General features: G+C 51.7%; 1 protein-coding gene across 3 annotated transcripts in view; it reads left to right on the top strand.

Annotated features, from left to right (window-relative positions):
- Positions 1 to 16,875, top strand: part of klc1b (kinesin light chain 1b) — a 73,916-nt gene extending 57,041 nt beyond the window's left edge. Inside the window, exons 14-16 of one of the 3 annotated variants that reach the window (XM_063040468.1) lie at positions 10,979 to 11,103; positions 11,384 to 11,441; positions 11,925 to 16,875. In XM_063040468.1, coding sequence (XP_062896538.1) covers positions 10,979 to 11,103; positions 11,384 to 11,441; positions 11,925 to 12,011 — 270 coding nt within the window. In that variant the 3' untranslated portion in view covers positions 12,012 to 16,875. Of the gene's footprint in view, positions 1 to 5,334; positions 8,506 to 10,978; positions 11,104 to 11,383; positions 11,442 to 11,924 lie in introns of those variants that run through there. The other 2 variants (XM_063040470.1, XM_063040471.1) reach the window with 2 other exon arrangements.
- Positions 16,876 to 17,203: the final 328 nt, after the last annotated feature.

Genomic DNA, 17,203 nt, shown 5'->3' with positions numbered 1-17,203 from the left:
GTGGAGGGTCATCAGGAGCTCAGGGGTAGGGGGCGGCTGGGTGTGAGAGCCAATTCTGTCCGCTTCTCTCTGTCTGTCTCTGCCCCTACCCCTACCCCACACTGTCCAGTCTGTCTCCACCACTTGACCCTGTCTCTCGTGCTGAAGGTGATCTGGGAGCAGGAAATCCTGCTGGGCAATGGGCAGAGGGAGAAATTGCAATGCTTCCTTCTGTCCCGTTAACCAATGGCTTTGGCTGGATTATCTTTTGGGTGTTAGATTCTGTCTGGAGCTATACCTGCACTGTTGCCTGTCTGACAACACTGAGGGGTGCAAGAGATTGACTCCCTTCCCCTTCAGCACCTCCCTATCCTCCTCACACCCTATTCCCATTTTCCCCCTTCGTCGGTCCCTCCCTCTCTCTGCCCTGATCTCCTCTCCTCTGTTAGCCCCCCACCCCCCGACTTCCCCTGTCCATTGCCCTGTCGGCCTCATTCCCAAGTCAGGCCTCTGTATTCCTCCACAACCCCAGTCACTCCCCCTGTCCCTCCTCTCCATCCCTGGTCACTCCACTTCTCCTTACCCAGTTACTCCCCATCTCCCCCACTACTCTCTTCTCTCTCCAGTCTTTCCCTCTTCCCTTTCCCTGGTCACTCCCTCTCTCCTCCCAGTCAATCCCCATCTCTCCCTCTCCTTCCCCATCACTCCTGTTCTCCCCCATTCCTTACCCAGTCACTACCCCTCTCCTCTCTGTCTCTTCGGTCACTCCCTCTCTCCTCTTCCCCTCCCCAGTCACTCCCTCTCACCCCCCCAGTCAATCCCCATCTCTCCCTCTCCTTCCCCAGTCACCCTCCCCCGCACCACCAGTCACTCCCCCATCACCAGTCACTCTCTCCCTCACCACCAGTCACTCTCCCCCTCATCACCAGTCACTCCCCCATCACCAGTCACTCCCCCCTCATCATCAGTCACTCTCCCCCTCACCACCAGTCACTCCCCTTCATCACCAGTCACTCTCCCCCACCACCAGTCACTCCCCCCATCACCAGTCACTCCCCTCATCACCAGTCACTCTCCTCCTCACCACCAGTCACTCGCCCTCATCACCAGTCACTCCCTCTTCACCACCAGTCACTCCCTCTTCATCACCAGTCACTCCCCCCTCACCACCAGTCACTCCCTCTTCATCACCAGTCACTCCCCCCTCACCACCAGTCACTCCCCCCTCACCACCAGTCACTCCCCCATCACCAGTCACTCGCCCTCATCACCAGTCACACCCCGTCATCACCAGTCACTCTCCCCCTCATCACCAGTCACTCTCCCCGTCATCACCATCACTCTCCCTCATCACCAGTCATTCCCCCCCATCAACAGTCACTCTCCCTCATAGCCAGTCACTCCCCCCATCACCAGTCACTCCCCCCTCATCACCAGTCACTCCCCCATCACCAGTCACTCCCCCTCAGCACCAGTCACTCTCCCCCTCACCACCAGTCACTCCCCCCTCATCACCAGTCACACCCCCTCATCACCATTACTCTCCCCCATCACCAGTCACTCTCCCCCTCACCACCAGTCACTCCCCCTCATCACCAGTCACTCCCCCTCATCACCAGTCACTCTCCCCCTCACCACCAGTCACTCTCCCCCTCACCACCAGTCACTCTCCCTCACCACCAGTCACTCCCCCCATCGCAAGTCACTCCCCTCATCACCAGTCACTCCCCTCATCACCAGTCACTCTCCCCCTCACCACCAGTCACTCGCCCTCACCACCAGTCACTCCCTCTTCATCACCAGTCATTCCACCACCAGTCACTCCCTCTTCATCACCAGTCACTCTCCCCTCATCACCAGTCACTCCCCCATCACCAGTCACTCCCCCTCAGCACCAGTCACTCTCCCCCACCCCCAGTCACTCCCCCCATCACCAGTCCCTCCCCTCATCACCAGTCACTCTCCCCCTCACCACCAGTCACTCGCCCTCATCACCAGTCACTCCCTCTTCACCACCAGTCACTCCCTCTTCATCACCAGTCACTCCCCCCTCACCACCAGTCACTCTCCCCCTCACCACCAGTCACTCTCCCCTCATCACCAGTCACACCCTCTCATCACCATTACTCTCCCCCATCACCAGTCACTCCCCCCTCATCACCAGTCACTCCCCCCTCATCACCAGTCACTCTCCCCCTCACCACCAGTCACTCCCCCATCACCAGTCACTCCCCCCTCACCAGTCACTCCCCCCTCATCACCAGTCACTCTCCCCCTCACCACCAGTCACTCTCCCCCTCATCAGCAGTCACTCCCCCATCACCAGTCACTCCCCCCTCATCACCAGTCACTCTCCCCATCACCACCAGTCACTCTCCCCCTCACCACCAGTCACTCCCCCATCACCAGTCACTCCCCCTCATCACCAGTCACTCCCCCCCATCACCAGTCACTCCCCCTCATCACCAGTCACTCCCCCTCATCGCCAGTCACTCCCCCTCATCGCCAGTCACTCTCCCCTTTATCGCCAGTCACTCCCCCGTCACCAGTCACTCCCCCTCATCACCAGTCACACTCCCCTCAACACCAGTCACAATCCCACTCATCACCATCACTCTCCCCCATCACCAGTCCCTCTCCCCACCACCAGTCACTCCCCCGTCATCACCAGTCACTCCCCCCTCATCACCAGTCACACCCCCTCATCACCATTACTCTCCCTCATCACCAGTCACTACCCCCTCATCACCAGTCACTCTCCCCTCAACACCAGTCACTCTCCCCTCATCTCCAGTCACTCTCCCACTCATCACCAGTCACTCTCCCCCTCATCACCAGTCACTCCCCCTCATCACCAGTCACTCTCCCCTCATCACCAGTCAATCTCCCCTCATCACCAGGCACTCGCCCTCATCACCAGTCACTCCCTCTTCACCACCAGTCACTCCCTTTTCATCACCAGTCACTCCACCACCAGTCACTCCCTCTTCATCACCAGTCACTCCCCCCTCACCACCAGTCACTCTCCCCCTCACCACCAGTCACTCCCCCCTCACCACCAGTCACTCCCCCATCACCAGTCACTTTCCCCCTCATCACCAGTCACTCCCCCCTCACCACCAGTCACTCCCTCTTCATCACCAGTCACTCCACCACCAGTCACTCCCTCTTCATCACCAGTCACTCTCCCCTCATCACCAGTCACTCCCCCATCACCAGTCACTCCCCCTCAGCACCAGTCACTCTCCCCCACCACCAGTCACTCCCCCCCATCACCAGTCCCTCCCCTCATCACCAGTCACTCTCCCCCTCACCACCAGTCACTCGCCCTCATCACCAGTCACTCCCTCTTCACCACCAGTCACTCCCTCTTCATCACCAGTCACTCCACCACCAGTCACTCCCTCTTCATCACCAGTCACTCCCCCCTCACCACCAGTCACTCTCCTCCTCACCACCAGTCACTCCCCCCTCATCACATCACACCCCCTCATCACCATTACTCTCCCCCATCACCAGTCACTCCCCCCTCATCACCAGTCACTCCCCCCTCATCACCAGTCACTCTCCCCCTCACCACCAGTCACTCCCCCATCACCAGTCACTCCCCCCTCATCACCAGTCACTCTCCCCCTCACCACCAGTCACTCTCCCCCTCATCACCAGTCACTCCCCCATCACCAGTCACTCCCCCCTCATCACCAGTCACTCTCCCCATCACCACCAGTCACTCTCCCCCTCACCACCAGTCACTCTCCCCCTCACCACCAGTCACTCCCCCATCACCAGTCACTCCCCCTCATCACCAGTCACTCCCCCCTCATCACCAGTCACTCCCCCTCATCGCCAGTCACTCCCCCTCATCGCCAGTCACTCTCCCCTTTATCGCCAGTCACCCCCCCGTCACCAGTCACTCCCCCCGTCACCAGTCACTCCCCCTCATCACCAGTCACACTCCCCTCAACACCAGTCACACTCCCACTCATCACCATCACTCTCCCCCATCACCAGTCCCTCTCCCCACCACCAGTCACTCCCCCGTCATCACCAGTCACTCCCCCCTCATCACCAGTCACACCCCCTCATCACCATTACTCTCCCTCATCACCAGTCACTACCCCCTCATCACCAGTCACTCTCCCCTCAACACCAGTCACTCTCCCCTCATCTCCAGTCACTCTCCCACTCATCACCAGTCACTCTCCCCCTCATCACCAGTCACTCCCCCTCATCACCAGTCACTCTCCCCTTCATCACCAGTCAATCTCCCCTCATCACCAGGCACTCGCCCTCATCACCAGTCACTCCCTCTTCACCACCAGTCACTCCCTTTTCATCACCAGTCACTCCACCACCAGTCACTCCCTCTTCATCACCAGTCACTCCCCCCTCACCACCAGTCACTCTCCCCCTCACCACCAGTCACTCCCCCCTCACCACCAGTCACTCCCCCATCACCAGTCACTTTCCCCCTCATCACCAGTCACTCGCCCTCATCACCAGTCACTCCTCCCTCATCACCAGTCACTCCCCTCATCACCAGTCACTCTCCCCATCATTAGTCACTCTCCCCCTCACCACCAGTCACTCCCCCTCATCACCAGTCACTCCCCCCTCACCACCAGTCACTCCCCTCATCACCAGTCACTCTCCCCTCATCACCAGTCACTCCCCCATCACCAGTCACTCCCCCTCAGCACCAGTCACTCTCCCCCATCACCAGTCACTCCCCCCCATCACCAGTCACTCTCCTCATCACCAGTCACTCTCCCCCTCACCACCAGTCACTCGCCCTCATCACCAGTCACTCCCTCTTCACCACCAGTCACTCCCTCTTCATCACCAGTCACTCCCTCTTCATCACCAGTCACTCCCCCCTCATCACCAGTCACTCTCCCCCTCACTACCAATCACTCCCCCTCACCACCAGTCACTCTCTCTTCATCACCAGTCACTCCCCCTCATCACCAGTCACTCCCCCCTCATCACCAGTCACACCCCCTCATCACCATTACTCTCCCTCATCACCAGTCACTACCCCCTCATCACCATCACTCTCCCCTCAACACCAGTCACTCTTCCCCATCACTAGTCACTCTCCCCCTCACCACCAGTCACTCCACCCTCATCACCAGTCACTCCCCCATCACCAGTCACTCCCCCTCATCATCAGTCACTCCCCCCTCATCACCAGTCACTCCCCCATCACCATTCACTCCCCCTCATCACCATCACTCCCCCTCATCACCATCACTCTCCCCCCACCACCAGTCACTCTCCCCCCCCCGAAACTCCCGTGTGATTTATTCACTGCCTGTGTTTTCTCCTCTTTTGCTCTTTTTGTTTGTCTGCCAGACTCAGTGAGCAGCCCCTGCCCCAGGATGTATGGGTGCCCCAGCCTCTCTGCCAACGACCCCCTTCTTCTCCGCCACCCCTGCCTGTCCGCTGCTTCTTTCAGGCCACACGGACTCTGCTTCTCTCTGCTGAGCGGCCGGCAGACGTGCCTGAACTCCACAGGATCCCATGCTTTGAATTCTCTGGGCCGAGGAGCTCCATCATGGTCAGCAGGAAGCGATGTGGACTCCCCCTGTCTGCCACATGTCAGGAGGAGGGTGTCGGGGTCTGCTTGGGACAGAAGCTGGTGACGGGGCCTCTGCCGGCCACACCTGGGGGATAAGGCGGGGGTGGGGGTTCATTGAGTGTTGTGTGAGCTGCCTCCCTTTACTAGTGCGTGTTGTCAGTGTGAACGTGTGTGTCCTGTGTGTGTCTTGGATCACCAGCGGGTCGGGGAACTGAACCATGGGGTAATTGTAGCTGGGGCAGCATGGTGACCACTGTCCTGACCAGCATCTCCCCAGGACCCAGGCACCTCACAGAGGAAGACCAAGAACTGTCAGCAGTGGATCACCAAACCACCCCCCCCCCACCCCACTGCTCCATGTCCAATCCTGCCCAGGGGGTGTGTGATAGGAAAGTGTAAAGGAAGCTTCACTCTGTGCCTGACCCTGGGAGTGTGTGATGAGACAGTGTTGAGGGAGTTTCAGTCTTACTACACTATTCAGTACGATCAGCGATCGGAGCTGCCCTGATCTCTCTCCTCAGATTCTGCATGACCTGTTCAGTGTTTCAGGGTTCTGGGTTTCCCCATCAGGGGTTACCTTCTGTTAGGACCACCCTGCCCACCCCATCTCCTTCCTCAGGGCCATGGGGGCCTTAGAGTCATATAGTATGTGTCACCGTGCCACCGAGTCCACACTGGGATCCTGAGCCCAGAGACTGCTGGGGGAACGTTTGGAAAGCGTGTTGAAGGAGATCCCCTCTGCCAAGACGCCTCCAACTTCCAACAGGGCCCCAAGAACTAGAATCAGGAGAACGTGACCCCAGGGGAGCTGAAGCCTCTTGCCCAGGTAGCCAGCTGCCCATCCACAGTCAGCAAAGTGGAAGAAGCCCCATGGAAGGGAGCAACCTCAGTATGTCCAACCCAAAGGTGTGCAGAGTGCAGCCCGTAAGCCATGGAGCTCTTACTTTGTCGGACTGGTTCCCGAGGTGGTTGTTACCACTGACCCATCCCACTGGGCAGGACTGTACTTACTCTTCCACCAACCAGTCTGGTCATTTCAAACTCATGCAGTCTCCTCTCCTGGCAGAGGAAGTGCCTGCATCCCATGACCCAAGTCCCAGTAAGAGACGGGCAGGTCCCTCGGGCACAGCAGATGCGCACCAATGGGCACTGGCTGCCATGGGAAGGTATATCTGTCCTGCCAGAGGAGATGTGCCACTGACCCATCCAGTGCAGTACCAGAATCAGGGGGCACCTCTATGGACACATTTTTTCCATTGTCCCAGAACTGTTCGGGACACCCAGTCCTTTCTCATGCCAGGAGTCCACCAGCTTCTTCTTCCAACAGCGCAGGACCAAAGTGACCAACCAGTGCCATAACCTGGAACCCCAGCTGGTTTATGACCAGCGCTCAGCCCCTGTAGGGAAGCACCTGTATCCCTCCTTTCAGAAGGTGGTGACTTCCATCTCTAACCTCTGCTGGCCCGGCTTCCTCGGGGTGGTGGGTGGGGGAGATGGAACTTGTTGGGGGGTAAGTGGACCTGGAGGAGGATAGGGAAGGTTTTGAGGGATATGAGCCAACCGTGGGCAAATGAGATGGGAACCTCAGTTGGCCTGGTGCAGTTGGGCTTAAAGGGTGATTCTGTGTTGCCTGACTCTGTGACTTCCATATCCTCCCCTCCTGCAGACAGTGGTACAATTGCTGCTTTTGGTTGAGCAGAGGTACTGGGCCTGAGGACAAATGAGTCTCAAGTGTATCAGGATCTCCCACAGACCCACAACAAGAGTTGCTGTACACAAGTTGAAAGTTTGTGGCTGGAAATGGTGAATTTCTCACCACATTTACCCTCCCCATCCTCTGTTACCTGCAGATACTGATGATGAGGCTGGCTATGGCGATATCCTCCTCTCTGACATAGTGCAGGGAGAGCGGAGTGACCCCTCCACTGCCCAGGTGAGCTCCCTCTGTGAGGAGGGACATTACCAGCCCCAGCTGTGTGAGGAACACTAGCTGCATCTGGGAGGAGCTGAGGATATTTGAGAGTCAATGCCCTCGTCTACTGCCTGCACAACACACAGGGGCTGACCACTATGTGTGGGGCAGGACATTTCCCCCATCCTGCACCAACACACAGAACTTATCCAGAACCTAAACACACAAAGTGGGTATGAAGGGGGCTTCTTAAACCCAGCCAGGGTGACAGAAACAGGGAGTAGACAGGATGGGAGAAACTGACTAGCACAGTGGTAGGATCTGGGACAGGGCAACAGCACTCAGCAGCCCCACAGCCCGGCTTCCCTCTGATATGATGAGCAGGAAAGTTGACAGGATAGTGCACTGGTAGTGTTCAATGGGCCCCTTTGCTAGACCATCCCCTGCCATGTCCAGCACAGCGAAGCCATGGGTGGGGCCAAGTATAATACCTGGAGAGTGAGAAAAAGATCCCAGTGATGTGTGTGGTCAAGCTGGTATGTGGAGCTCCAGTCAGTCCCCTCCCCAAGTGTGTCTGACTTTGCGGCAGCAGCGATGGTCAGAGGAATACTGTATGAATGGGTGCTTCTGTGTCCATTTCTCTGCATTGTCACAGTCACACACTCTCCCTCTTCTCTGTTACTCTCACTCCCTGAATGCCTCTTCCTGCCTCCCTCCTATGTGTATCTCTCTCTCCACCTCATCCCTCTGCTTTTCTCCGTCTACCTCATTTTCTGTTTCCTTCTCGGCCTGCTTTCCCCTCTCCCCCCCTACCTCCGTGCCTGTCTCTCTCACTTCCTCAGTTTCATCCTCTCTGTCCCTGTTTCCTTCTCTTTCTTTGTCTGCCTCGCTCATTCCTCCCCCTCGCAACTCTCTCCCACACTCTGCAGGGAAGGTTTGTCCTTCTATGTGATCTTCTTTGGACCGCTCTGTGTTTGTGTTTAATTTCATTGGCTGTAATGATCTGGATCTGAAATAAAAGTGACCTACTGTCCGTGTTCTGCCTGCTCTCCTCTTTATTGCTCTCGTCCCAGCTTCCTGAATCTTGTGTCGCATGCCCCAGGCCATGAAGAGCAACTCACCGGTATCGGGGGGGGGGAGGGGTGAGTGCTGTATGTTTGGAGAGTGGTTACACAAGAACCGGCTATCTCCGTGCTCCCCAAGCCACGGGCTGTGGACAGAGGAGGGCCAACCCATTCTTACCTGACACACTGCAGATCCGTCATCAGTCGTGCAGTCAAACATAGAACAGTACAGCACGAACAGGGCTTCAGCCCACAATGTCTCTACCTGTCCTTGTGAATCTCGTTGATGTCACCAGGACAAGAGGGCTTGGGTATTTTTCTCTGGATTGTAGGAGGTTGCAGGGTGAAATAATAGTCAAAGCCTTTTTCCGAGGGTAGGGGAATCTTAAACCAAGAAGGCATAGGCTAAAATTTCGTTAAGCAGGAAAGAGTGCAAAGAAGGTTTATGGGAATGAGGGCCTGTTGTAGGGCGAGTTTGGGCAGGCTGGTTTTTATTCCTTGGAACGTAGGAGATTGAGAGGTAACCTGATTGAGGTGTACAAAATGATGACGGGCAGAGATAGGGTGAATGTACGGTACACAGTCTGGTGAAAGGGAATCAAAAACTAAGAACCTTGGGTTTAAGGTTAGCGGGGGAAGATGGGATATGGGCCAAACACGGGCAAATGTTCAGCATGGACGAGTTGGGCCAAGCACGTTTCTCTGTTGTATATCTGTCTGATTCTAATATGATGGTGACTGATCTTCCTGTGCTCCAGTTCCCTGATCTATTAAAATTGTTTTTCTGTCCTCTTTAAATACTTCCAGTGGTCCAACCATCTTTGGTGAAAAAGCTTAGAGACTCATGAACTTGATGAGCTGTAATTCCAATACTCTACTTTCAGTTTTAATAAATACCCTCTGGCGTGGCCCTTCAGGATCTTGTATGTTTCTGTGAGAACGTTCTATGCTCTAAACTCCAAAGAATAAAGTTAGGACATGTCTTTAATGTTGATTTGCTCCAAATGGGTGGTTGATGGTTTGGTCGTCTGAAGGACCTATTTCTGTGCTGTATCTCTTGACTCCACGACAACCCTCACATCCCAAGAAATACCCACTTCCAATGCCATATATCCTGATTAAAGACGGTGACCAGCAACACGAGCAGTGTGACCTCAGTAACATTCTGTTCATCTGATTAGTTATTGGTTTAATATTGTTACATTTACTGAGATACAGTGAAAAGCTCTTCAGAAAGATTATCCCATACGTAATTACACCAATTGAAAACAACAGAATACAAAAGTGTTAGCTATGGAGAACTGGAGAAGGCGCAGTGCTGATAAGCAAGAAGGTGTAGGAGCCTTGTTGACCCAGACTGAGACTGTTTGACAATACCTTTCCTATTTCTAAACTCCAATCCTGTCAGTAGAAAGGCAAACATGGCCATTTCCTTCTGAATCGTTTGTGCACCTGCCTCCTAACTTTTTACGATCCGTTGAAACACAAGAGCAGGAGACAGGCCCTTTGCCCCAACTGGTCCCACCGTTCGTGCAAAGGTGTTTTCTCCCATTCACTCAATCTATCTATATACCATTGTAGTCACCATATCTTCATCACAACATGCTCTCTTTCCTATTTTCACCTCATCAGCAAACTTGCACACCCTGCCCTCCTCCAGGTCTTTGCTGTAAACACTAAAGCACTGGGGACCAGGAGCCAATCCACTGAGCGACATAGCACTGGTACATCTTGTTCATGCCCGGCTTGCTGCCCATCCAAGCTATTCTTATTTGGCCCACATCCTTTCCTACCCATGTATCTGACCAACTGTCTTTTAAATGTTGCTGTTGTACCTTGCCTGGTAACTCGGATCATATATGCACTAATCCCTGGGGTAGTCATTGGTTACACCTCTCCAGCCTGAGAAGGAAGCATGTATTTGTTTTCTATGTTACAGTCAGTTTACAATCAATGCCAACACCACAGGTTCACATCTTGTGGACCAGCCAGAATCTGAATACATCACATCTGCGTATTCTCCTCGATCCACACTGACTGATACTTTCTCAAAGAACTCTGGCAAGTTTATCAGCTGTTCATGACACCAGATTGAGTAGATTTGATTACGTGCAGCTTCTCTAAATGACTAGCAGGTTGTGCTTGGTGTAGTCAGCAGTGTTGTCACCCGGACAACACTGGACTGAGACAGTGAGACAGTGAGACAGTGAGACAGTGAGACAGTGAGACAGTGAGACAGTGAGACAGTGAGACAGTGAGACAGTGAAGCAGGCTGACGAATGAGTTGAGACATTCCAGACCACAGCAGAAGGCCAGGCAACACCCTGTGAGACGGTTGATATAAGGCAGTGTCGGGTCTAATAAGGTTTTGACCAGGCCGTGTTTGACTGGGCCATGTATGCCCCCCACCCCTCTCTCTCTCTATCTCTCTGCTCTCTGCAGGACGGCAGTGGGTCCTTACGTAGAAGCGGCTCCTTTGGGAAGATCCGGGATGTTCTAAAGCGAAGCAGTGAGATGTTGGTGAAGAAATTGCAGGGGAATGCTCCACCTGAGCCCAAGAACCCCAGGTAAGGGTGGGGCTCCTTCCCAGGGGAACATGGGGTGGAGGGAGGGGTTCCCATCGCCTTGGAACTGGTAAAGGGAGCTTCTTTTCCTCGCACAAATACAGGGTTGTGGGGGATTCCCCTCCTTTAAGGACGAGGTGGAGTGCAACTTAAGTCAGTGGTTCAAAATCTGCTTCCCACTCTCCCTCTCGGTCTCTCCTCTCTCTCACCCCTCCCTGGGCATGCTGGATTGGAGGTTTTGTGGGTACGATGCCGACAATGACCCCTCCCTCTGTCCCCCCAGCATGAAGCGGGCATCTTCCTTGAATTATCTGAACCGGACCAATGATGAACTCTTTCAGGTAGGGCCAGGGTGAGGGCTATGGGGGGAGGGCTGATGGTTGAGGGGTGGTTGATGGATGAAACCAGACTCCAGGGAGCAACCTAGCATGGTGGGTAGGGAGCGTGGGCTGTGGTAGGTGAGGAAGGGAGGGAGGGGGAAGAGCAGGAGAGGGGTATATAGAGTGGGGAAAGGGTGGATGGGTGGAGAAGGCATCAGTAGAGGGTAGAAAGTGTTATGGAACGGTGGATGGTTAGGGAAGGACAGCAGAGGGGCAGAGGGAGGGGTAGATGGAGCAGAGGAGGGCAGTAGGGGCGGGTGACGGTGGCAAGGGGTGGGGGAGTGTGGACGGAACAGGGAGGGGTGGGTCAGGAAGTGATACCAGCTCTGATAGATCATCAGGATCAACCTCGCAGCCTGACTGCCATTCTGCCACTCGCCCTCCTGCAGGGGAACCAAGACCCCTGAGGGCTGCCACTAATGGAGTCTTTCTGGTCTCCCACAGGCCTCGCGGAGTAACCTGGCCGAGTCGAGAGGTCTGAGTGCCAGTAACGTTGACCTGTCACATCGCCACTCCCTGGGGCAAAACTAGAGGGGCAGCCCGCCTGGCTCTGAGTCAGTCCTCAGACCCACACCCTGACCCCTCACCTGTAACCCTGTGGTGGGTTCACTCAGATGCTCCCACTTCCTTCCTTCCTGTGGGTCAGTGAGTTAATCAGCTGCTGTAAATGCCCCCAAGTGTGTGGGTGGGGGAACTAGAGGAGAAATGAGTGGGGAAGGATGTGTCTGAGAGCTGGCATTGAGTCATTGGGCTGAATGGCCTCAATTTTGGCCATAAGAACACATGCAATCCCCCGTGGAGAGGCCAAGGGCTGGGAAGTGTCAGTGTGACTGACAGAGAGCAGGTCAGAGGGGCTCTGTGAGCTGGCAGCGATCTAATAGGGTAAAGGGCAGAGGGAGAGTGGAGTACTCCCTCACTCCTGTCACAGCTCCAACCTCCAGTTCCTCACTCCTACCCCAGATGACAGTGCCCACTCACAGACCCACCAACAACCTCCCCCCCCCACCCCAACCCAGATGTGGGCAGTTCCCCCAACTTTAACAACAATGGTGCCTTGGTCCACGTCTCCCTTTTCCCTTCCTCCTCCACCCTACAGCCTGTGTGTGCTCTGTGGGAGGGAGGGGCTCACTCTGCTGTGACAGGCCACTCCCTGCCCCCCTTCGTCCCCTTGGCTCATGGTCCGGGTCCGGCGCGCCAGCCTGCTGTTTCCGTCTGACATTCGGACACATTTGACACTACAGGGAGACACTTTCCCGAAGCAGACCCTCATCTAACACCTTGCGAAAAGTGACTTCTAAAGCAGGCCGGCAGTTGTGTGTTTACACTGGCCCAGCTTGTGTACAGTCACACACAGTCTGCCCCTGGCTGGTATACAGACTCGTCTCTCAGTCATTGAATGTAGAGGAGTGCGATTGTCTCTGGCACACTGCCCAGCTGCTGAACCAGAATAGATGTGCTGTTTTCTGTAGTCGTAGACCAAGTGAATGGACTTGATTTAAACGGTCCCAAGGCGATCCTTGTGCCCTGATTTACACACTTGAAGCAGATTTGTCTAACTGGGTTCGCATCCCAGTGACGTGAGCAGAGACTTCTGGAAATACTCAGCAAGTCAGGAAGCATCTGTGGAGAGGAAGTTACCGTTTCTGGCCAATCAGCTCATCCACTGGGGTCGTTGACGTGAACCACGCTCTCTGCTACTCTCTCCGCAGATGCTGTCTGACTGCCTGCCATTCTGTTTTTCTGACTTCCAACATCTGCAGATCTTTTCTCTGGGTTGCAGTGGTTCTCTGATGCAACCCTCAATCTGTTTCCATCAATAAAGTTTGATTTGAAAGAACTGTGTGATATAACCAGGCTCTTGGCAACCTGCCAGAGAGAGCAGAGAAAACCTGGGAGTGTTTTGGCAGCTTGCTGTTTACATTAATGACCAGTGGAAGGAACAGTGTGTCGGGTTTCCACAAATTTGCCAGTGTGGAGCTATGTTGTAATAGGAATACAGTGATTTTAAAATGGGACAGAGACAGATTGAGTGAGGGGGTAGAAGACCACCAAATGAGTTTAATGTTGGGAAGTGTGAAGTACTTCGGTAAGGGGGATCAAATGACTAAGTGAAGTAAAAAGTGAAAAACTCAAAAGAGTCGTGGGTAGATGGAACGAGCTGTTGAAGAAAGTGGTAAAAGCGAGCTTTGGTGAAAATGATCGCCCTTAAACCTTTCTCCTCCTGCCTTAGTTTTAGACTCCCCTACCCTGGGAAAAATCTGTCTGTCCGATCTGTGCCCCTCATAATTTCAGCTGTACATGGTTACCCCACAGCCTCCTTCACTGCAGTGAAAACAAAAGTACAAAGGAAATTTTATTGTCAAACTACATATATGTTACCATTTACAACACTGAGATACATTTTCTTGGTGGCATATTTAACAAATCTATAGAATAGTAACTATAACAGAATCAATGAGTGACCACCAAACTGGGGCTTTCAACCAGAATGCAGAAGACAACAAACTGCAAATACAAAAAGAAGAAACAAAAATATAAATAAATAAGCAATAAATATCAGAACATGATACGAAGAGTCCTTGAAAGTGAATCCATTGGTTGTGGGAACATTTCGATGATGGGGTATAGACAGATAGGAACAAATGAGGTGTTATGGGGTATAAGAAATGCAAGAAAACACTTAGAGAAATCAGGAGGGCTAAAAGAAGGCATGAGATTATCCAAGCAGACAAGGTGAAGGAGAATCCTAAGGGACTCTACAGAGATGTTAAGAGCCAAAGGATTGTAAGGGACAAAATTGGTCCTTGGGAAATCAGAGTGGTAATCCATATGTGCAGCCAAAAGACTGGAGAGATATTAAATGAATTTCTTGCATCTGTATTTACTCAGGAGATAAGACACAGAGTCCAGAGTCAACTTCATGGACCCTATACAGATTACAGAGGAGCAGGTGTTTGCTGTCTTGAGGCAAATTAGGGTGAATAAATCCCCAGGGCCTGACAAGGTGTTCCCTCAGACCCTGCGAGAGGCAAGTGCAGAATTTGCTGGGGCCCGAGCAGATATTAAAATCATCCTTAGCGACAGGTGAAGTACCGGCGGATTGTAGGATAGCAAATGTTGTTTCACTGCTTAAGAAAGGCTCTAAAAAATAAACTAGGAAATTATAGGCTGATAGGCCTGACATCAATAGTGGGAAAGTTATTGGAAGGTATTCTAAAGGACCAGATATGTGAGTATTTAGATAGACAGGGACTGATTAAGGAATGTCAGCAAGGCTTTGTGCGAGGTAGGTTGTGTCCAACCAATATTATGGAGTTTTTCAAGGAAGTTACCAGGAGAGTTTATGAAGGCAAGGCAGTGGATGTACATAAAGTAGCAATGTCTTTACCAAGATCCCACATAGGAGGATGGTCAAGAAGGTTCAGTCGCTCAGCATTCAAGATGAGGTAGTAAATTGGATAAGACATTGGCTTTATGGGAGAAGCCAGAGAGTGGTAGTATATGATTGCCTCTCTGATTGGAGGCCTGTGACTAGTGGAGTGCTGCAGGGGCTGATGCTTGGTCTGTTTGTCATCTATTTCAATAATCTGGTTGATAATGTGGTTAAGCATATTTGTGGATGACACCAAGATTGGGGGTGTAGTGGACAATGAGGAAGGCTATCATGGCTTGCAGCAGGGTCTGGGCCAGCTGGAAAAATGGCAGATGAAATTTAATGCAGACAAATGCGAGGTCTTGCATTTTGGTAGGACCAACTAGCGTTTCTCTTACACAGTGAACAGTAGGATACTGAGGAGCATGGTAGAACAAAGATCTGGGAATACAGGTCCATAATTCATTGAAAGTGGTGTCACATGTACAGTGGTGCTAGGAAGTTTGTGAACTTTGTCGAATTTTCTCTACTTCTGCTTAAATATGACTAAAATGTGATCAAATCTTCATGTCCTAAAACTAGATAAAGAGAGTCCATTTAAATAAGTCAAAAATTATACTTGTTCATTTATTTATTGAGAAAAATGATCCAATACTAAAAGTATATGAACCTTTGCTTTCAGTAACTGATGTGACCCCCTGTACAGCAATAATTTCAATCAAACATTTCTGGTAACCGTTGATCAATTGTGCACATCAGCCTGGAGGAATTTTAGGCCATTCCTCCTTACAAAACTGCTTCATCTCTGGGATATTGGTGGGCTTCCTTGTATGAACTGGTTGCTTCAGGTCCTTCCACAACATTTCTGTAGGATAATGGTCAGGATTTTGACTTGTCCATTCCAAAACACGAATTTTCTTCTTCTTAGACCACTCTATTGTTGATTTACCCTTGTCTTTCAGATCTTCTTGTTGCATTATCCAATTTCTATTAAGCTTCAAGTGACAACTGCTACCCTGACATTCTCCTATAAAATGTCTTGATACAATTTTGAATTCATTGTTCCCTCAATGATTGCAAGCTGTCCAGGCCCTGGTCAGCAAAGCAGCTTCAAAGTATGATGCTCCTTCCACCATGCTTCACAGTGCCTTTTTCCTCCAAATATTGCCATGTGCATTTCTGCCAAAAAGCTCAACTTTTGTCTCACCTGTCCACAGAATATTTTCCTGGAAGAGTTGTACAACATCCAGGTGGTCTTTTGCAGACTTGAATCATGCAGCAATGTTTTTTATCTGGAGAGCAGTGGTTTCCTCCATGGTGTCCTTCTAGGAGCACCATTCTTGTTTTATTTTTCTTATAGTGGACGCATGAACAGTTCTAGAGATTTCTGCAGGTGTTTTGCTGTTACCATTAAGTTCTTTTCACCTTCTTCAGCATTACACATTGTGCTCTTGGTATAATCTTTTGCAGGATGCCCACTCCTTGGGAGAGTAGCGAGAGTTTCTCTTACTGTGGACTGATGAACACTCAGGTCTTCAGAAATACTTTTGTAACCCTTTCCAGCTTGATGCATCTCTACAATTCTTATAAAGTCCTCTGAAAGTTGTTTCGATGTTGGCGTAGTGCACATAAACAAATCTTTCTTGAGAAGAGCAGGCTCTGTCAGCAACCTGACTTTGTGTGTGTGTGTTTATAGGGCAGGGCACCTCCACAACCCACACCTCCAATCTCATCTCATTGATTAGAATGCCTGACTCCAAATCGCTTTTGGAGAAGGCATTATCCCAGAGGTTCACATACTTTTTCCAACAAATACATGTAATATTGGGTTATTTTTCTCAATAAATAAATGAACAAGTATGTTTTTGTGTTATTTATTTAATTGGGTTCTGTTTATCTAGTTCTAGGACTTATAAGGAGATCTGATCACATTTTAGGTCAGATTTATACAGAAAATTCTACAGGGTTCACAAACTTTCTAGCACCACTAGATTGAATTGACTTTATTTCTTATATCCTTCATATACATAAGTAAAAATCTTTATGTCTCCATCTAAATGTGCAATTTATGGTAATTTGTAATAAATAGTATGTACAACAGGACAGTCAATGTAACACAGAAATACAATTGTATCTGCATGAATTAATCAGTCTGATGGCCTGGTGGAAGAAGCTGTTCCAGAGCCTGTTGTTTTTGGCTTTCATGCTGCGGTACCGATTCCCGGATGGTAGCAGCTGGAACAGTTTGTGATTAGGGTGCTGTCAAAGCATTGGGTCATAAACAAAGCTTTAGGCACATTGGCCTTTATAAATCAAAGTATTGAGTACAGGACTCACACAAAATGCTGGA

Source organism: Mobula hypostoma, chromosome 2, assembly GCF_963921235.1.
Source record: "Mobula hypostoma chromosome 2, sMobHyp1.1, whole genome shotgun sequence".
NCBI classification, from domain to species: Eukaryota; Metazoa; Chordata; class Chondrichthyes; order Myliobatiformes; family Myliobatidae; genus Mobula; species Mobula hypostoma.
This window is presented reverse-complemented; position numbering and strand designations above follow the sequence as displayed.